Below are 21,115 nucleotides of genomic sequence, written 5' to 3'. Positions count from 1 at the left end.
CGAAGACATCCCGGATCATCTGTCAAGCGTAAGAGAGGTCTAAAGGCTAACGGCAGATTGGCCGGTTTGAGCAGATTCATTTCCCGGTCTTCAAAGAAATGCCATCATTTCTTCTCGTTGCTCAAAAAGAAGAATAAATTCGAATGGACCCCTGAATGCCAGCAGGCTTTGAGGGATTTGAAAAGGTATTTGTCAAGTCCTCCATCACTATCAAAACTGGAGGAAGGTGAAAAACTGTTAATCTACTTAGCAGTCTTGGAGGTAGCGGTAAATGTTGTTTTAGTCCGTGAGGACGAAGGTACACAATCTCCTATTTATTATGTTAGTAGAATTTTAACTGGAGCAGAAACTCGCTACCCGCATTTGGAGAAGTTGGCCTTAGCCCTCGTAGTCACCGCACGAAAGCTAAGGCCTTATTTCCAATGTCATCCGATAGCTGTGGTGACCACCTTTCCCCTGCGAATATCCTTCATAAACCCAAACTTTCAGGTAAGATGGCCAAGTGAGCTGTCGAAATGAGTGAATATGACATCGAGTATAAATAAGTTACAAGTTTTAGCCGATTTTGTGGCCAATTTCAGTCAGGGACTGTTACCTTTGGCAACAAAAGAAGTAGTGATGGTGTCAGAATCGACATCAGGAGTTTGGACCCTATTCACGGACGGAGATTCCAACGTAAAAGGGTCCGGACTCGGCATAGTACTGACCGTACCTTCGGGAAAAACCCTAAGGCAGGCCATAAGAACGGTTCCTCTGACTAATAATGAAGCGGGGTATGAAGCTTTGATTGCAGGGCTCGAATTGGCCCGGGGTCTGGATTCCGAGGTCATAAAAATCACATGCGACTCACAGTTGGTGGTAAATCAGGTCTACGGGATCTTCGAAACTAAAGAGGAATGCCTACAATAATATGCAGTGAAGGTTCGGGCTCTGCTTGCTTGATTCCAGGAGTGGTCAATTACACATATCCTGAAGGAAGAAAATGCGGAAGCAGACGCACTAGCTAACCTTGGCTCATCTACGGAAATGAAAGGATAAGACTCTGGTACGATCGTACAGCTTATGTACTCGGTTCTGGACGCAGATAGCTACTATGAGGTAAACGCGACTAATTTGGTCTGGGACTGGAGAAATGAGATCATTGATTATCTTGAGCACGGAAAGTTGCCTAAAGATCCCAAGGCATCTTGGGTGCTACACGATATAGATTCAAAGGAGGTCAATTGTACAGAAAAACTTTCCAAGGACCGCTGGCCTGATGTTTGAGAGCCTCCGAAGCTAATTATGTTATGCGAGAAGTCCACGAATGGATCTGCGGGAACCACTCGGACGCAAATTCCTTAGTACTAAAATTAATAAGGGCAGGAAATTATTGACCCCGAATGGAACAAGACGACAAAGCTTATGTTCAAAAATATGATAAATGTCAACGCTACGCACCGTTGGCACATCAACCGGCAGATCCATTGCACTCAGTTTTGTCACCATGCCCATTCATGTAGTGGGAAATGGATATCGTTTAACCACTACCGCCGGCCCCTGGCAAGGTAAGATTTCTTTTGATTTTAACTAACTATTTTTCTAAGTGGGTCGAAGCAGGTCCGTATCAGAAGATCAATGAACGTAAAGTGGTAGATTTCTTGTGGGATAACATAATTTACAGATTCAGAATACCAAAAGAGATAACATACGACAACGGGCCACAATTTATATGCGCAAAGATCACAAAGTGATTATACAAAAGTTTCTTGAAGACTTGAAAATCAAAAGGATTACATCTTTGCCCTATCATCTGAGCGCAGACGGTCAAGCAGAATCAATGAACAAAGTGATTATACAAAACCTCGAAAAGAGATTGGAAGCAGCTAAAGGTAAATGGCCTGAAGAATAGCCAAGTGTATTATGGGTGTACCGAACTGTAACGACTCGGCCGGTCGCTTTGAGAGTTAGAGCCCCGATCCCCTGTTAACTGCTTCCCCCATATCTATTTCTGATGTTGTGACTTGCTGGTAGGTTTTGTTTTGGGTTTTGAAGTATTTTGGGACACTTAGTCCCTAAATGGAGGCTTAAGTCTTAGAATTTGGACTGTAGTCGGAACTGGGTGAAGAAGCGAGTTCGCTGGGCAGAAAAGAGAGAGTTTCGAGGGTTTGAATTCATTCTTCGTTTTTGGACTTGAGAGCTCGGAAATTGGCGATTCTTCGAGGGATTTTCAGAGAGAGTTTTCGGGTAACCATTCCTAACTCGTTTTTGATTGTATTTCATTAATTCATAGGTTTTTTCTTCATTAAATTAAGGAATTTAGGTGAGAAGTTTGGAAAATGGGGAAAAAGTTCTTCAACCGAAATTTTGAGTTTTGATTGGGATTTAGGCATCGGATTTGGATAATTTGTGTACGGGTGAACTCGTGAGTGAATGGGTGTTCATAATTTGCGACTTTTACCCGATTCCGAGACGTGGCCGGGGAGGCTTTTTGGGCGATTTTCCAATTTCTTGCGTTAGCTTTGATTTCATTAGCTAGATTAGTTTTTTGTAGTTATATTTATGTTATGCAAATGATTTTGGCTAGATTTGGGCCACTCGGAGCCAGATATTCGTGGAAAGAGTATTGTGACGAATTGATTTGAGCTTGGTTCGAGGTAAGTGGCTTACCTAACCTTGTGTGGGGGAACTCCCCTTAGGATTTGGTATTGTTTTGATATGTGAGTGTCGTGTATAGAGGTGACGAGTACGTACATAGGCTATTTGTCGTAATACTCCATTTTTCACTAAGTCATAACCTGTTTCTCCTTATTTGAACTACACTAGCATATGTAACTATCCGCTTTTTAGTTTAGATTAGCATGCCTACGTGTTTTACCTGCCTATCTGAACTCTGTGCAGCATGTTAAGTGAAATTTCCTGCTTTCCTTGACATGAACTTAGTCTAAACTGTAGGTTTTCTTGCTGTAATTGCTATTTCTGTTAGTTGAGCTGTATATTTACTTTGGGATTACGGAACGGTATTCCGGGAGATCCCCCTGTACTGCATATTTACTTTGGGACTATAGAACGGTATTCCAGGAGATCCCCCTGCACTGCATATTTACTTTGGGACTACGGAACGGTATTCCGGGAGATCCCCCTGCACATTTACGTTTGGAACTACGAGACGGTATCTCGGGAGATCCCCTGTTGTTATCTCTATGTTCTGAGCTGTTGTCTTTCTATGATTCCATTCCTGTTAGATTTCCGTATTTATTTTACTGCGATATTTAATCCTGTCTTATTTCATTATGTTTATACTAGTAGGGCCCTGACCTGATCTCATCACTACTCGACCAAGGTTAGGCTTGGCACTTACTAGGTACCATTGTGGTGTACTGATGCCCTTCCTTGCACATGTTTTTTCGTGTGCAGATCCAGGTACCTCTTATCAGCCGCATTATTAGTGAGGCAAGGCAGCTGTAAAGACTTCAAGATATATCTGCCGCGTCCGCAGACCTCGGAGTTCCTATCTACTCTTCCCCATGTCAAACACTTCTTGTATTTCTTTTTTATTAGACTATGGAGTACAAAAGCACTGTTTTCTTTCTGTAGCTTGTCACTTATCATATTCCGGGTTTTGGGAGAGTTTATGTACACCTTGAGAGTGGTTATTGTAAATGCCGAGCGGCATCTTAGTTTCTTATTTAAATTTACCTGTTGGTTGTTAGCTTTCATGATTTCATTTCATTTTCCGCGAATATTAGGCTTACCCAGTCGTAGAGACTAGGTGCCGTCACGACGATTCACGGAGGAAGAACTTGGGTTGTGATAAGTCGGTATCAGAGCTCTAGGTTCGTAGGAGTCGTGAGTCACAAGCCGATTTATTAGAGTCTCGCGATCGGTACGGAGACGTCTGTACTTATCTTCGGGAGGCTATGGAAGTGTTAGGAGTTCCACTTCATTTAATTCCTTGTCGTGCGAGATTATAGACTTTGAAATTCTAAACTTCTGTCTTCTATTCTCTCACAGATGATAAGGACACGCGCAGCCAGAGATGACCAAGCACCCACGCCCCTACTAGAGCCGCCCGAGTCCGGGGCCGGGGTAGAGGCCGAAGACGCTCACGTGGTGCAGCCAGAGCACCCGAGCGAGCTGCTACAGAGGAGCCACCAGCAGCTCCAATCAGAGACTAGATACCTGAGGTGCGTACTATTACTACACCAGCTCTTCGGGAGACCCTTGCACAGTTCTTGAGCATGTTTGGTACTCTAGCTCAGGCATGGTTGATTCCCCTTGCTCCAGCCACATCTCAGGCCGGGGGAGGAGCACAAACTCCCGTCGCCCGCACCCTAGAGCAGCGGGTTCAGGTTGATCAGATTCCAAAGGTTATATCGGTACCACCTGTAGCCCCAGTTCAGCCCGAGGGTAGGGCAACAACTTCAGAGGAGGAGCAGCGTAGGCTCAATAGGTACAAGAAGTACGACCCTCCTACATTCAGTGGTCTAGCGTCAGAGGATGCTCAGGGATTTCTGGAGGAGTACCCCAGTATCCTTCGCACTATAGGCATAGCAGAGTCGAGTGGGGTTTCTTTCACTGCTTTTTAGCTTCGAGGAGCAGCCTATCAGTGGTGGCGTACTTATGAGTTGGACAGTCCGGCTGAGGCAACTTCCCTTACATGAACTCAGTTCTCGGACATGTTTTTGAGAGATTATATCCCTCAGAGCCTCAGGGACGTATGACGCACGGAGTTTGAGCAGTTGCGCCATGGTACTATGACTGTTTCAGAGTATGCAGTCCGTTTCAGTGACTTGTCTAGACATACACCGGCCTTGGTATCTAAAGTTCGAGAGAGGGTCCGTCGGTTTATTGAGGGACTCATTGCCAGCATCAGGACTAGCATGGCCCGGGTGTTAGAGATGGATATCTCGTATCAGCAGGTGGTGAGTATTGCTAGGAGAGTAGAGGGCATGCTTACTCGGGATAAGGAGGAGAGAGAGGCCAATAGGTCTGGAGAGTCTGGCCATTATTCTGGTGCCCGTGCCCTAGCTGCAGTTCGTCATGGTAGGGGCTATGTGAGTCGCGCTGTTTATTCAGCTCTTCTAGCCGCCAGTGGTATTCCATCTCCTCCTAGATCCCAAGAGTCTTATTATGCACCGCCAGTATCTAGTGCGCCTCCTGCACTGGATGCTTTTAGCGGTCAGTCTAGCAGACTTGGGTCGAGTCAGCCACAGCCCCACGTCCTCCCAGAGCTTGTTTTGAGTGTGGCGACACTCACCATATAGTGAGGGATTGCCCCATACTTAGGAGGGGTGCACCTCCTCAGACTTCCCAGCCACAACGTGCTCCACAGGGTTCCCAAGCTATGATTACGGCACCAGCTGCCACTCCACCTGCTCAGCCAGCCCGAGGTGGAGGTCAGGGTGGTAGAGGTCGCCCTAGAGGGGGAGGCCAGGCTAGATACTATGCCTTTCCTACTCGTACAAAGGCTGTTACTTCTGATTCTGTCATTACAGATATTGTTCTGGTCTGTCATAGAGATGCATTGGTTTTATTCGATCCAGGCTCCACTTATTCTTATGTGTCATCTTATTTTGCCCCGCATTTGGGTGTATCTCGAGATTCTTTAAGTTCCCTTGTTTATGCGTCTACTCTTGTGGGAGATTCTCTTGTTGTGGACCGCGTATATCGGTCGTGCTTGATTGTTATTAGTGGTTTTAAGACCAGAGTCGATTTATTATTGCTCAACATGGTAGATTTTGATGTTATCTTGGGCATGGAATGGTTGTCGGCCCATTATGCTATTCTTGATTGTCACGCTAAGACCGTGACGCTGGCTATGCCAGGTTTACCGCGATTAGAGTGGAGGGGTACATTAGATTAGACTCCCAGCAGAGTTATTTCATTTCTTAAAGCTCAACGAATGGTTAAGAAGGGGTGTGACGCGTATCTAGCCTATGTGAGAGATGTCAGTATTGATACCCCTACAGTTAAGTCAGTACTAGTAGTGAGGGATTTCCCTGATGTATTTCTAGCTAATCTTCCGAGCATGCCGTCCGACAGAGATATTGATTTTGGACATACGATTTTTTTCACTCTTTTTCGAAACTTTTTGGCTTTTTTTCGAAATATTTTGATTCTATAAAAATTAAAGTTTTAATTTTAAATGAAGTTAGACGATACAGCTCTTATTAGTTTAATAGTTTACTCAAGAGTTACTCAATGAATCGGTTGATTGGAGTTGCGGGATGGATAGATGTTACAGATGATGAATCAATTTCTTTTATATGTCTGTCACTTTATCTTTGTTAGTGTTGTCCAGTGTTTGGCCATAAAATTTTCTTTCGAAAATTTGAAAAATTCCAAAAAATTATTTTTTAAAATTTTTCACTCAAATCACTTACAAAACTTCAAAAACAACCCAAAATTATATTCATGTCCAAACACAACTCTTATTTCAAATATCATTTTCACTTGAAAATCTTTTACACTTTTTTTTTGGAATTTTACAATTCTTACGTCCAAATGCACACTAATTGGATAATCTTTTTCAGGAAGATTATCTATAACGGAGTAATAAATGGACATCTACAATATAATATTTTCATAACATAAATGACATTATTTTAAATCTTTTATTTCTGTTCGTGTCTACCGGTCGCTCTTATAAATCTTCACTTTTTGAATATCACAAAATTCCTTTGCCAGTTTAAAATTCTTTTTAATTTCCTTAATTGGTCTTTCAACAACCTATCCTCTACATTAAATCCAATCCATAGGATGATACGAGTGGGAAACATTCTCTTTCATATGTCCCATTAATCTATTGGAATAGGAATAGCAAAACACTAACCCACTTTTCACTTTTGGCCTTTTGCAAACAATGACATAAACAATCTTTAATTCGATCATAAAAACCAAAAATCAGAAAGCGACCACTAAACAAGCTCGAAAAGTCCATTGTACCCTTTCTTGGGTTCTCCCCTTATCCTCTTATACTAATTTTGAATTCTTTTTCCGGAGAACATAGATTATAACGAAGGGGACACGTGGGTGTCAAAGAGAGTGTCAAGGACAGTGTTTAGTTCACTAGTTGCTCTCGAAAATTACTATGCAGTAGAATAAAATAAAATCCTCTTCTCTGTCACCGGTCTGCCTCTACTATCTCACTCTTTTTTTCTCTTTTGTCGTACATTAGGGTTTCAGCTCTTGACTGGTTCTTCATCCGCCTCATTTGGTATGGTAGTTTTAGCTAAGTTTGATATTTCCTTGAAGTTCAGTATGTGGTTTTTGTTATTACCTGTGCAATGTAGTTTTTTTAATGTGGTTTAAGTATTTTCTTGTGTTTTGTTTCTTTATTTTCCTCTTTTTGCTGCCTCTAATGATAAGTTCTGGGCTTTTTATGTGTGTTTTTTTGTTATCAGTGCAATGTAGTTGAAATATTATCTTTTGTTTTTTTTGGGTTTTCCTCTTTTTGTGCTTCTAATGTAACTTTTGCTGCTTTGTGGTGGTGAAGGCTGTTTAATTTGACATTTTTTTAAAAACCAATAAGCTGAAGAAGACCTAATTCCAAAAGTTATTTCTTGGTACTTTTTAAAAAGAAAAATTATTTCTTCTTGCATGTGCGTGTTATGTTTTTTGGTTTATGGCCCTTTAGTAGTAATGCTTATAGTTTTTTTGCCTTGAATTCCATCCTTTTGCCTCTGGTCTAGCTATTTTATCTTTTTGGGAGTTTTGTTATGTTTTCTTCTGTGATATGCTCTATATTTCCACTTAGAGGTGTTTGCTAAGAAGGAAAATGTTTTCCCTGGAAAAAATGTTTTTCCTGAATTTTTTTTCTAGTATTTGTATGGTAAGTGGAAAATGTATGTTGCAGATTGATAATAGTGTCAGGCTGCCAGCTATTGGATAGTGTTTTCCATTGAAAATTTTGACGAACTTCTTAGTGTTAAAATTTTGAAGTGTTATTGGGGTTTCTGATTTTAGGTTAAATTGTGCTGCAATTGTATACAATATAATAAGTTGTAGTTTATGAAAAATATACTGGTCAAAATGTTGACCTTAAATGTAGTACTAAATTCTTGAAAAAAGTTATTATTGGATGGTGCTCACATGTGCAGTATTTTAATTCATGCAGAGATTTAGCAAATGATAGTTTTCTATCATGCCTCAACTTTTTTCTTTAAAAATGATTGAATGAATGTTATGTTGGTGGGTTCTAGTCTCTAGTCCTTTTTGTTTTTTTGGAAGTCAGTAATTCCGACCAAGAGAAAGGGGACAGGTAGGAAAAGGTTTTTCTATTGTTTCATTTTCCTTTTTTTTTTTTCTCTTTTTTCTGAAAACTGTAATTTCAGTTGTATAATAATCTTCTAGATTTTGTGCAACTTTTTGGAAATTGTATTTGCAAAATGACATGGCATAGCACTCACCTATTTGCATTCATTTGGGAAGTGAATTACTTGCTATGGTTCTTGCTTGGTTTCTGATCTCATTGTTGGCTGCTGCATTGGCTACAGCACTTTGAATCCTTTTTTTTTGCTAGACGTGCAGAATCAAAAAATCACTGTGTTCATTATCCATTATTATTATTATTTGAATTGTCATGTCATGTGTTATCGCATAGGTAAAACTCATTTGGTATCTAAGATCAAAGACGGGAAATGATATTTTGTTTTTATCCTAACCCTATTGTCTGGTTATGTTCTATAAGTTTGCAGTTAGTAGCTGTCTGCATTCAGTTTCTCTTATTGACTGCTCCTAAGTGCATCTTTTGCCTACAAAAGATCTTTACATAAAACTTTCCAGTTCTCCTGAGGATCTTCTGAAACTTGTCCTCTTTTTTGATAGAGGATTGTGGTAATGGCTGAAGAAGACAATAGTGGAGTAACAGAGGCTCTGCCTCCTCCTCCCCCTTTTCCACCTGATTTCTCTCCAGCAAAAGCGGAACCAGAGCCGGTGAAGAAAAAGGTTTTACGTGTTCCCATGGCTAGGCATGGCCTTGGAAGCAAGGGACAAAAGATTCCGATCCTTACCAATCACTTTAAAGTGAACGTGTCTAATGTTGACGGACACTTCTTTCATTACAGTGTATGCTTTCACATACCTCTCCTTGATATGTTTCTATCTTTTCTCTTCTGAATACAATCATGTAAATCCATGTCATTGTTTACTCTGTCTGTTAACAGGTCGCCCTATTTTATGAGGATGGTCGACCTGTCGAGGGAAAAGGAATTGGCAGAAAAGTTCTTGATAGAGTGCATGAAACATATGATACAGAATTGGCTGGGAAGGATTTTGCATACGATGGGGAGAAAAGCTTGTTCACCATTGGTTCACTACCTAGAAATAAATTAGAGTTCACAGTTGTCCTAGAGGACGTCATATCTAATCGGTTGGTTCTCTGAGTGGCTTAGTTTTACGTGTTCCCAAGTTCTTATTTTGATTGTTCACTCTGTGCTCCTCCTTACATACAGGAACAATGGGAACAATGGCAACTCTAGCCCTGGCAGACATGGAAGTCCAAATGAAAATGATAGGAAAAGATTAAGGCGGCCGTACCAATCAAAATCTTATAAGGTGGAGATTAGCTTTGCTGCCAAGATTCCGATGCAGGCAATTGCGAATGCTTTGCGAGGTCAAGAGTCTGAGAACTCTCAAGAAGCATTGAGAGTTTTGGATATAATTTTAAGGCAACATGCGGCCAAACAGTAAGTTATATATCTATTTATTCTCTCTTGATGAGTTGATTGCTGCACAAGTATTTTTGTGCCTCTCTTGACTGGTGCGTAATGACTGTTCTTGTATTAGGGGTTGTCTGCTTGTTCGACAGTCCTTTTTCCATAATGACCCAAAGAATTTTGCGGAAGTTGGAGGTGGTGTTCTTGGCTGTCGAGGGTTCCATTCAAGTTTTCGAACCACTCAGTCTGGATTGTCTTTGAACATTGGTAAACATTCTTGGTTTTTTACGTTTTATACTTGTCTCAAATAAAATGAGATCAATATCTTGCGGTTTCTTCGTTCGCAGATGTGTCTACCACGATGATAATCCAGCCTGGACCTGTTGTTGACTTTTTGATTGCGAACCAAAATGCAAAAGATCCCTTTTCACTTGATTGGGTGAAGGTTTGTTGTTATTTTTGTGATTTATTCATCTTCTTATGTAATCATGTTCTAAGCAAAGGATTCTCTACATTTGATCAGGCAAAACGTACCTTGAAGAATCTAAGGGTGAAGACTGCTCCCGCTAACCAAGAGTTCAAAATAACTGGATTGAGTGAAAAATCGTGTCGCGAGCAGACGTATGTGTGCCACACGACTAAGATGCACTTGTGCAGGATGGTTGACATTGATTTGCTATAATGAAATGGGGCAAAACTCATCTTTGTTTTGACATTTTTAGGTTTACTCTAAAGCAGAGGAGCAAAAATGAGGATGGTGAAGTGCAAACATCGGAAGTGACAGTTTATGATTACTTTGTTAATCATCGTAACATAGACTTGCGATATTCCGCTGATTTACCGTGCATCAATGTTGGAAAGCCCAAGCGTCCCACCTATTTCCCTGTCGAGGTGAAAGCTCTGGGTTAAAATTTACAGCTTTTATGTATTGTCTTTTATTCATGCAATTTTGAATTTTTCATTGAATGTTGCAGCTCTGCTCGTTGGTCTCATTGCAAAGGTACACAAAAGCCTTGTCCACCTTTCAGAGGTCCTCCTTGGTGGAGAAGTCTAGGCAAAAGCCTCAAGAGAGGATGCAAATTTTGAGCAATGTAGGTCTCTTCTACCCTAATGGAATCTTTTGCATGCTCTGTATATACTTAACTAATTTCCCACTGGATTGCTGAAGGCTCTAAAAACCAACAATTATGATGCTGAGCCTCTGCTTCGTGCTAGCGGCATCTCAATCAGTAGCAACTTCACCCAGGTTGAAGGGCGTGTTCTGCCTGCCCCTAAGGTATGTTATCTATTGAACTTTTTTTTTTTGCTATGTTTTCGAGTCTTCATGTTGTGAGTTTCAAGGTTAAATATTCGTTATGTGGCAGTTGAAGGCAGGAAATGGAGATGACCTTTTCTCACGAAATGGCAGGTGGAATTTTAATAATAAGGTATAATTGAGCACATCTTCTCATATGATTTTTCCAGTGGATCTATGGAATTTCTACTCATAATCTCATCTAAGATAATGTTGGCTTTGACCTCATATGCTTGACTACAAACAAGCTTGGGATTGCGGCATAGTAGTTGTCAAGATGGGCTTTGAGTTTTTTTCATTTTCATCTATAATGGCAGAGATTCTTTGATCCAGCAAAGGTAGAGCGTTGGGCTGTTGTCAACTTTTCTGCACGCTGTGACATACGTGGCCTAGTCAGAGATTTGACAAGAATTGGAGAGATGAAAGGAATTGTATGTTTTATCAAGTTCTAATACTTAAAGATTGAGTATACAAGATGAATCTCATTATTCCTGCTTTAATGTTTCAGAGTGTGGAAGCTCCATTTGAAGTGTTTGAAGAGTCTCCACAGCTTAGAAGGGCTCCACCTCTTGTCAGAGTTGAAAAGATGTTTGAAGAGATCCAGTCAAAACTTCCCGGTGCCCCGAAATTTCTTCTTTGCCTTCTTCCTGAGAGGAAAAATTGTGACATATATGGTTCGTCTGGTTTACTTGTTCTGTTGACCAGTAAACATATCACTAATTGCTAATTACTAACATAAGCGACTGATGGAACTTGAAGGACCATGGAAGCGGAAAAATCTGGCTGATTATGGTATAGTAACCCAATGCTTGGCTCCTGGAAGAGTCAACGATCAGTATCTCACAAACCTTCTCCTTAAGATCAACGCGAAGGTGGGAGTTCTCTGAGCATCTGGTTCAGTGCTTCCTTTCTTCCATCATTTCCGTCTTAACATCCCACAATTTCTGTTGGCAGCTTGGTGGTTTAAATTCTGTGTTAGCTGTTGAGCATTCACCTTCCATTCCCATGGTATCTAAGGTTCCCACCATGATTCTTGGAATGGACGTATCACATGGCTCTCCTGGCCAGTCTGATGTTCCATCAATTGCTGCAGTATGTTCTTTCACTGAGTCACTGATAATGATTACCTTTTATTTCGAATTGTTTAAACAAATTCACTATATTATTGCTTGATCAGGTTGCAAGTTCAAGGCATATGTTCTTTCATTGACAATGATTACCTTCTATTCCCAATTGTTTAAACAAATTCAACATATTATTGCTTGATCAGGTTGTAAGTTCAAGGCAGTGGCCTTCAATATCTCGTTATAGAGCTTCTGTGCGCACTCAATCTCCTAAAGTGGAGATGATTGATAACTTATTTAAAAAAGTTTCAGACACTGAGGATGATGGGATTATGAGGTGAGTTCGATTTGTAGGCTTAGCTTTCTCTTTTGGGTCGGGGAGTGAATTACCTGATTTTTTTTAGAATTTGAACTTATACAAGAGAACAACTTTCTGCCTGTTACATTTTGATATTTGATTCAATTTAGCTGCACTAGAGATAATAAGGAGGCATGATAGTTTACATTTTGTATCTTGAGTGAGTAGCTTCCCCATAATTTTGTTGGTGCTTGCTTGGGTTCAATTTCTAATGGTTTGCTGCCTTTTCTTATGGTGTAAAACTAATTTCCTAATTGATTGCGGGGTTCTATCAAAATTTTATTGGTGATTCCTTTTGGTTTCCTTGAATTAAGTTTCTGATTATAACTAAAGTTTCAAAATTGCAGGGAACTTTTGCTAGATTTTTATGTGAGTTCCGGGAAAAGGAAGCCTGAGCATATTATAATATTCAGGTGATCTAATCCAGCATGTTTTCTATTTTGTTTGCAGCAAATTATGTCCAATCGAAGTGCTATTGGTCTATGATTGACATTGACACTATCCACATATTCTGAATGTCTAAATGCTTCATAAATTGGTATTGAAAATAAAATGAAATTGGAGTCTGAGTCGTTATGGTTATGCTACATTTTCCACTCATTTTGTTCTGTTAATTCTCTTGTTTAAGAGGATTCTTGTAGCTGACCCCAACTCTTGGGAGTGAAACATAGCTGATAGTCCTCATATTCTATGGTTTGTCATTGTCATTGTGTGTTTCACCTGCCTAATTTGTTTGTCATGTAGCTGGTGAACTTCCTACATGTGTGATTCTTTGATGGTTTTGCTATTGGTCTTTTTTGAAAAATGTCAGGGATGGTGTCAGTGAATCTCAATTTAATCAAGTTCTAAACATTGAACTGGACCAGCTCATTGAGGTTCTGCACTCTGATAAATTCTGTCCTAATATATAATTGAACTTTTGAATCTGGAAAGTACTAGAGATTCTCGTCTAAGTCATCCATCTGTTCTGTGCATGCAGGCCTGCAAATTTCTTGATGAAAAGTGGTCACCGAAGTTTGTGATCATTGTTGCTCAGAAAAATCATCATACAAAGTTTTTCCAGGCTGGATCTCCTGATAATGTTCCTCCAGGTAATAATAGAAGTCATAGTGAATTATAGTTGCAATGCGATCAAGTCATTTACACATACGTTTTGTGCAGGGACAATTATAGACAACAAAGTTTGTCATCCAAGGAACTATGACTTCTACCTGTGTGCCCATGCAGGCATGATTGTGAGTTTTCTGTTCTGTTCTACCATATGGTTGAAGCAGTAGTAGTTGTAATTACTGCTTGATTTCTCCTCTTTAACTTGTTAGTTTGTTCATTTTTTTCTCTTCATGTTCACTCCTTCTCTCTTTTTAAGATGTTCTTTCCTCTACATTCAATTTAATCCAGTAACTCGTTCGTTCCCAGTGATATATAAACTGTTGAACTTTATATAAGATACAGCTGAGAAAAGCTTCAGTGGTTATCCTTGGGTTGGGCACTAGTAGTTTATCAAAGGTTACTTTGTGCATCTTTGTTAGAAGGTTGGTGGAATATTCATATCGCATGATGCTTATTTAAATTTTGTTGTAGGGTACCACTCGACCTACACATTACCATGTGTTGTTGGATGAAGTTGGTTTTTCACCTGATGATCTTCAAGACCTTGTTCATAATCTGTCCTATGTGTGAGTATTGAATAAATTGAATTCTTCGTAGCTCGACAGAATCTCAACATATAAATTATAACAGCTGCAGTTTTGAGTTTTATCACTAGTTAAATTGTTAAATGTTGCAGTAATTCTAATTGTTATTCAATCTTTGCAGATATCAAAGAAGCACTACTGCTATATCCATTGGTAAATATAAACATACTGGGAAAACGCAATATATTTCTTTTTTGCTTGATTACACACATGCATATACATTATATTTCTTTTTTTGCTTGATAACTTGTCATCTTGTTTCAACCGTGACTTTCTATTCCGTTGTGCAGTGGCTCCGGTAAGTTATGCCCATTTGGCCGCCACACAAGTTGGACAATGGATGAAATTCGAGGACGCATCAGAGACATCGTCAAGCCATGGTGGTCTGACAAGTGCTGGTCCAGTTACTGTTCCTCAGTTGCCCCGACTTCAGGAGAATGTTTCTAGTTCCATGTTCTTCTGTTAAGGCCTGTGAGCCTCCTATTTAGCTTTATGTGGTTAATGGATGCTTAGACAAATGGTTTCTGTAAATAGGTCTCGTTTTAACTGCACATGGAATCTGAACCTTGTGCGGGACCTCCCAAAACTCCTCTATCTCTTAGGTGAATTAATTGGTACAATATTTAGGTCTATTGCCATATTCAGGGCCCCCATGTATTTTGTCGCGCTTTGGTTCTCCTAAACAATTTTGCTATGTACTGCGTGGGGATTAACCTGATGTATCACGGTTGTGACAATGCTGGACATATGCTGTTTATGTAAATGATAATGCTTGGATCTTGGTAGGCGTCGAAAAATATGCTTTCATTTGGATACTTCCACAAGTTTGCCTTAGCCGTTTGAAGAGGTTCTTCTTTAACTGCAAGCAGATATACTAATATGATCTGCTTATGATTTTCTTTCAAGCATTTGTAACCTGCTCTCTATTTGAGATATGTAGTGTTATGAAAAGTTGTTTCTTTATTTGTAAGGTGAAAATGCTTTATTGTTTTGACTTATGAATGCTCACCGATTTGACTTAAGTAAACTATCTCAAGTTCGGTAGCAGAGAATTGAATAAACATATGCTGCGTAGAATTTTTTGAGGCTACTGATATATTTTAAGTCCTTTGTTAGGTAATCTTAATTTTGTCGTCTTCATATCAAACAATCCCCAAAGTATATGCCAATAATATTTTTCTGTTTTATAGATGACAAATTACTGGTTTTCATAAAATGTTTTGATCCAAAACTGGAGTCTTTGACCAAGAATTCAATCGATTACATGCAGGCTTCAACCAAGATATATCAAGTCGGTAAGATGTTTTTTATGTACTAGCCTTAGGGTTTGCGCGTGTACCCCATATCAATGAATATATAATTTTTTAAAAATCACATAGATAATATTTAAATAATGTCTTTGGTTATAAAACAAAAAATATATTTCTTGAATGATGAATGTTGATCCCATTTAGCTAATACAACAAAGAAAAAAGATCTTTCTTTATAAAAATCCGTAAATGCTTTATCTATTTTTAAGACGCTCTCTTCCGGAATACCTTGAAAGTTTTATTGTTTAAGTGATCTAATATTAATAAACAAGCAAGTCATGCATAAATATTGTTATCAAGATTCTTTAAAGATTTTGTCAAATAAAACCTATTGAGAATTTTTTTTTTAAATCTCTTTAGAGATTTTGGAATGAAGAGGTTGTCCTATAGCTCAAGAAAATTGACAACTACAGTGTAAAATCCAAACATGACTAATATTGAGTTAATATTTTACAAACAGATAACTTACAGATATATAAAAAAAAATACCAGAGTTGTCATTGTTGAATATAAAAAAAAAATTAATAAATCTATTTATAATACAAATATTATTTTTGTTGTCTTATCCTTAGTATTTCAAGTTGGCATTTTACCAATTTGACTTTAAGTGTTACACTGTAATTAAATTTTCTCTATTGTCTAATTTTTTCTTAGCGCCAATCTTCTCCTTTATGTAGCCTAAGGGGTCTTTTAAATTCACAAATACGGAAATCAAGTAATAACAAAAATATTTATTAGATATACTTTCGATTAATAAATATTTGATTTATTGAAGAAACAATAGATCGAATGTATGGAGTATAATATAAGAAATGTATTTGATTTCTCATATATAAACTTGGAAAAAAAATTTATTTTTAACTTTAACCTTGGTTTTTTAAAAGATTTTTGAATAAGCGCTTTGGAGAAAGTTATTTTTATATTTGATTATTTTATCCTATGATAGCTCTGTATACTAAATTTAAATTCGTTCATGTACATATAAATAATCTTTTAGAAATTTAGTATATAATCTATCTATTTTTTAATAATTTTTTCTTGTATTCTTAAATTGATAATTAGCACATACTCGTATTTGCAAATTCAATATTAGTGCCGATTGCGATTTTGCGAGTACCTGAAATCATGTGCGCACAAGTGTTCTAATACCAACATGGCAGTAAAGTAATAGAAGCCAATCAAAATATCTTATAATTTATTAAAGAAATTTTAAAAGAAATACTTGAACCAATAATAAGGATTGAACTTATTAAAAAGAATTATTTTAATGTACTGACGTATTTTGATCCAATCGAAATTCGCGTACTATCAAAATATTAAGCTAGCAACTTTTTATTTTATTACCATATTTAATCTAGTTAGAATCATCCAATGTTGCAGTTTTTTTATCTAGAGAACTATAGTCCTCTAACAGTAAAATGTTAAATTAGCATGCAATTTAAGGAAATTCACAATCTCAAGGCTCGAAATGTAAAAAAAGAAAAATCATAGTTGAACTTCAATAAAGGCAATACTTTTCAAGACGTACTAAATTAGGAACTGCACCAAAAAGATTGTATAAAATAGCTTATGAGATAAGAAGGATTGTTTACGTGAACTAATGAAACTGTTATAATTTCAAATAGATGTTGGGGTGCCATTTACCAAAGGCTACTCTTAAAGGACACAAATTTACGATTGTAATACGTATAATATAATCAATTAAATGAGGTAATAAAATAAAAAAAATCATACCAAATACGAGCAGCTTGAGTTGGTATAATAATTAGTAATTTTAACTATAGAACATAGAACAAAAGCTGTCATAACAATTAGTAATTTTAACTATAAAATATATAACAAAAATAATCTTGAATTTATAAAATCTTCAATTGATATGAGTAGAGCCTAACCAATATTATGTTATGGATGCAATGATCCAAATAACAATTACAATAATTATAATAAGTCAATTTTCAACTAATGATCATATATGAGATATTATATACAAATATCACAGTTGATAGCTTTTCAATTTGCATTTGTTTATTAAGAATGCACAAACGTCTATTATTGCATAACTTAACAACATGTTATAGGTTAGAAAATTCACCTCATATCATAGGCAAATTTACCTATGTAGATATTGATACTATGAAGAATTTATGATAAAAGAATATAAAAATTGTGGCTTTTTCTATAGAAGTTGTCAGCTACTCCTTATTCTAAATTGTTTTGGTCCTATAATTTTCGAAACCTAAAGAGAAAACACAAAACCTACTATTGATAACCCAAACTTAAATTGAGTCCTAAACCTAAACAAAGAAAAGACCCACCGTAAGTAACAATGAAAATAAAAGACACGATATAAATTAAGAATCGTAAAATCTACTCTAATTTAGAATCCTAAACCTAAAGGAAACCTTTAAAAAACAAAACAAAAAAAGCTAAAGGAAACCAAAAACATAAAAAAGATATACTGCGTAAAGATATGCAGACCTTTCCTAAGCAAAGTAAAATCTAAAGAATCATAAACCTAAAGGAAAGTACAAACAATTTATTTTTCTTCAAAAGAAAATAATTAATTACTACAATTACAATTATATCCAATATAAAATTCACTTAAAAAGGGTAAAAAAGGCGATCAACATTTCGATAGGGTCTTAATATAGTATAGATTAGTAACTAGTTAACGTTGGTTAAGAGCTTAATCTTTTTTTTTTTTAATGTAAGTTCATTTTTCCTAAGCTATTTCGGTTTGACTTGTGATTTGCTTGATAAGAAAAAAAAATAAACAGAATAGGCTTGAATATATGCTCAACCTGCAGTTAAAAATTAGAGATTTTTTCCTTCCTATACCATATATGAAACTTTATTATCAAAAATGTGCACAGTTTCTAATTTACCCGCCCTGTCCATATTTTTCCTACAATTATTATAACATTCATTAAATACTAATTATTAGTAGCTGAATCTTCCTAATTAGGCGTGCTAAAATTCAGGAACAGAATCTTCTAATTGATTTAGCCACAAATCAAATCTGTTCAAAAGCTCAATTCGTCGAAATCAAATCTGTTCAAAAGCTCAGATCTGTTCTTCGATATTTTCGCTTAAGACACAAATCAAAACCTCAGTTCGTCGAAATCAGAAGCTCAATTTCAAATTGTAGAAATCAGTTCTGCAAAAGCTCTGTTCGTAGACATTCTCTCTCCATCTCTCTATTTCTCAATCGCAAATTTCAGTAATACAAATGTAATACCCTATATACAAATAAGGGCATATAAGTCTTTAACTAAGTAAAAAAAAAGGAAGTAATAGGAGAATGGGCCAAAGCCCATCTGGAGGAAAAGAAAAAAAACGTGAAAGGGGGAAAGGGGGAAAAGAAACGCAGCAAGCTGCTGCTAAACAACAGAGAAAAAAAATGAAAACCCATAGAGGAGGAGAAAAAAAGGAGAAGAAGAAAGAGGCTAGAACCAAACCTTGAGAAATTTTAAATACACACTGGTTCTTACGGGTAATACTCGAATTTCTCATCTGGATTCTTTTCTTCTGGTAATTTTTTTTATCTCAGTTCATATATTTGAAGGGTTTCACAAGGTATAAGAAATATAATACCAATAAGAGTTATTTGGGCAAATTATACAATTGGAAGTTAGTCAATATTACTGTAGGATAGATCCACTTGAAATAAGAAAGGGTATTGATGTATTTGTACTTAAACTAGTCTCATTATATATGATCTTTGTTAGGTGTAAATTAAGTTAGGGTGCAAGGATTGTGTTTTGGTGTTTAACTATATTGCAATGACAATATCGGTTTGGGTTTGAATGTGGTAAGTCTAGTAATGAGGACAAAAGATAAGTATCAATTAAGAAGGAATATTATGGACAATAAAGTTATTTCAGTTTCAATTTATGCACACGATTAAGGAAATTGAACAGTAAAGGGAATAAACCATATAAATACATTTTTACTTAAAAGATTTTGGACTAATTTAAGTCACTCATAGCAAGGGTAAATATAATTCGGCGAATTGACAACAAAATATAAAACTCGAAGGATTTGGTATTCTAAATTAGTGATAGATTTAGCCTAAATGAGGCAATTAACATGAGATCGAAATTATGTAATTATAGATTGATTGGAGGAATTTGTACGAATTGCTCGAGGTGAAGCATTTGGTAATTCGGCACGAGTACTGTGAGTAGTAATCTTACCGCAATTTGTGTTTTCATAACTTACATGATTTTCAAGATGAATATGTTACCGATTATTTTGAGTTGCATGTGGGACAAGTCTTTTACTCGATATGATATCGAAATAGTTATTTGAGATGGTTACCGTGGTTTTAAATATTTCCGTTGTCACTAGATTTTTTTTTACTGTTACTTGAATTTACTGTTATCGAAATGAAATTATATGATTTGATAAGAACTGAAATGCCCTATATTGATTTAAAAGATTTTCTACGAGTATATACGGATTACAGAGACAAGTATAAATGGGAGTAGACATTGAAGGATCCCGTAGCTAACGGCGAGTTCGTTAGACCTGGTGCACCTTGTAATTACCGATTACCGTTATAGCCCTCGCTAGTGGGAAGGTAGAACTAGCATACCGTTACCGATTTTCCCTCGAGTAGGGACTACCGTTATATTGACTTCTTGCGAAGAAGTCCACAGTTATACCGATTACATGATCCGTTCATTGAAACCTCCCAAAAATGTGAATACTGATATTATACAGTGGTTACCGAGCTTATTACTGAATTGTTAATTATATTTACTACAAGAAAAGCGTGAAGAGACTGAAAATTATTTATTGTTTCTGAAAGGGTATTTTTATGTATCTTCTCTTTGAAATACTAGCATGTTTCTGACTTGTCCCCAAATAAAAACGGTTGTGGTTAAGTGTTATTACTCACTGAGCTAGCGACTCATTCTCCGCAAATTTTTTTTACAGAGACAGCAGTTGACGCAGGCAAGGATTTCGTTAATTAGAGCGCACAGGTTGATAGTTCTCGGTGAGCCTCGCATTTGTTCGCGTGGGCGAAGATTTTTATTTATTTTTATGGTATTTCTTTAAACTCTTAGAGTCGCTCCATAGTCATTATTCCAGTGTCATGAGTATTGTTTTGTTGTTATAGTCTTATGTTGAGCATCGTTCTCATTTATCAAAGTTGGAGATAAATTAATATTTCTAGTGGTTAGTTGGTGGTTTGGTTATGGTGGAGACTTATATTGGTTAATGGACAAGTTGTTAATTGTTTGGTATGATATTAGGATGTTGGTTGCTGATTTGAGACATAAAAATTTTTGGGATAGTCCAAAAACAGGGGAAAGTCTGTCCGATTTTCTGTAAAATTACCGATGAGGCTTACTTGGGAGCACTTGCTCCTAAGCGCCGGTCACAATCCTAAATCGGATCGTGACAACAAAGCAATTGAAAAGAGAGCAGCAATTCCACTATTGACAGCCATTAAAAAGCTTGAAAGCTTTGAATTCAAATTTGGGTTTTCAAAAATCATTATTTGTTTGGATTGGGTGTTGTTGAAAATAATCAGGAATATGGTTTGGAGTTTATATCTCAATTTTGAGGGGTTTTGGTGAAGATTAGACTTGGTTTTGACTGAATTTCACATTGAAACTCGAAGAAGAAGAAGAAGAAGAAGAAGAAGAAGAAGACGACGACATATTGCAGAAATAGTAGATAAATTGTAGATTGTTTGTATTCTGATTGTAGATGCTTTATTTTCTGAATACAAACAATCTACAATAG

At 37.1% G+C, this 21,115-nt stretch overlaps 1 protein-coding gene across 2 annotated transcripts; it reads left to right on the top strand.

Annotated features, from left to right (window-relative positions):
- On the top strand, nucleotides 7,025-14,867 carry LOC109208080 (protein argonaute 4-like). Of its 2 annotated transcripts, none has more exons than XM_019371110.1 (23): nucleotides 7,025-7,111; nucleotides 8,809-9,048; nucleotides 9,147-9,352; nucleotides 9,435-9,668; nucleotides 9,769-9,905; nucleotides 9,986-10,083; nucleotides 10,162-10,259; nucleotides 10,361-10,529; nucleotides 10,613-10,729; nucleotides 10,807-10,914; nucleotides 11,003-11,065; nucleotides 11,250-11,363; nucleotides 11,441-11,606; nucleotides 11,692-11,804; nucleotides 11,887-12,024; nucleotides 12,203-12,333; nucleotides 12,702-12,767; nucleotides 13,166-13,229; nucleotides 13,334-13,445; nucleotides 13,516-13,589; nucleotides 13,936-14,030; nucleotides 14,170-14,201; nucleotides 14,339-14,867. In XM_019371110.1, the coding sequence occupies exons 2-23, from the start codon at nucleotides 8,821-8,823 to the stop codon at nucleotides 14,512-14,514; spliced, it is 2,739 nt and encodes a 912-aa protein (XP_019226655.1). In that variant the 5' UTR covers nucleotides 7,025-7,111; nucleotides 8,809-8,820; the 3' UTR covers nucleotides 14,515-14,867. The 2 variants fall into 2 exon arrangements, with proteins under 2 accessions (XP_019226655.1, XP_019226649.1); XM_019371104.1 differs by having other exon boundaries at nucleotides 7,026-7,198.

This window comes from Nicotiana attenuata, chromosome 2 (assembly GCF_001879085.1).
Source record: "Nicotiana attenuata strain UT chromosome 2, NIATTr2, whole genome shotgun sequence".
Taxonomy (NCBI): domain Eukaryota; kingdom Viridiplantae; phylum Streptophyta; class Magnoliopsida; order Solanales; family Solanaceae; genus Nicotiana; species Nicotiana attenuata.
Note: the sequence above shows the minus strand (reverse complement) of the source record. Positions and strands in the feature narration are given on the sequence as shown.

Excerpts from the sequence above, each read along its gene's own strand:
- LOC109208080 (XM_019371110.1), top strand. The coding sequence starts at position 8,821 with ATGGCTGAAGAAGACAATAGTGGAGTAACAGAGGCTCTGCCTCCTCCT. Across the intron at positions 10,530-10,612 it reads CCACCTATTTCCCTGTCGAG|CTCTGCTCGTTGGTCTCATT; the intron begins GTGAAAGCTCTG and ends TGAATGTTGCAG. Across the intron at positions 11,607-11,691 it reads GAAAAATTGTGACATATATG|GACCATGGAAGCGGAAAAAT; the intron begins GTTCGTCTGGTT and ends TGGAACTTGAAG.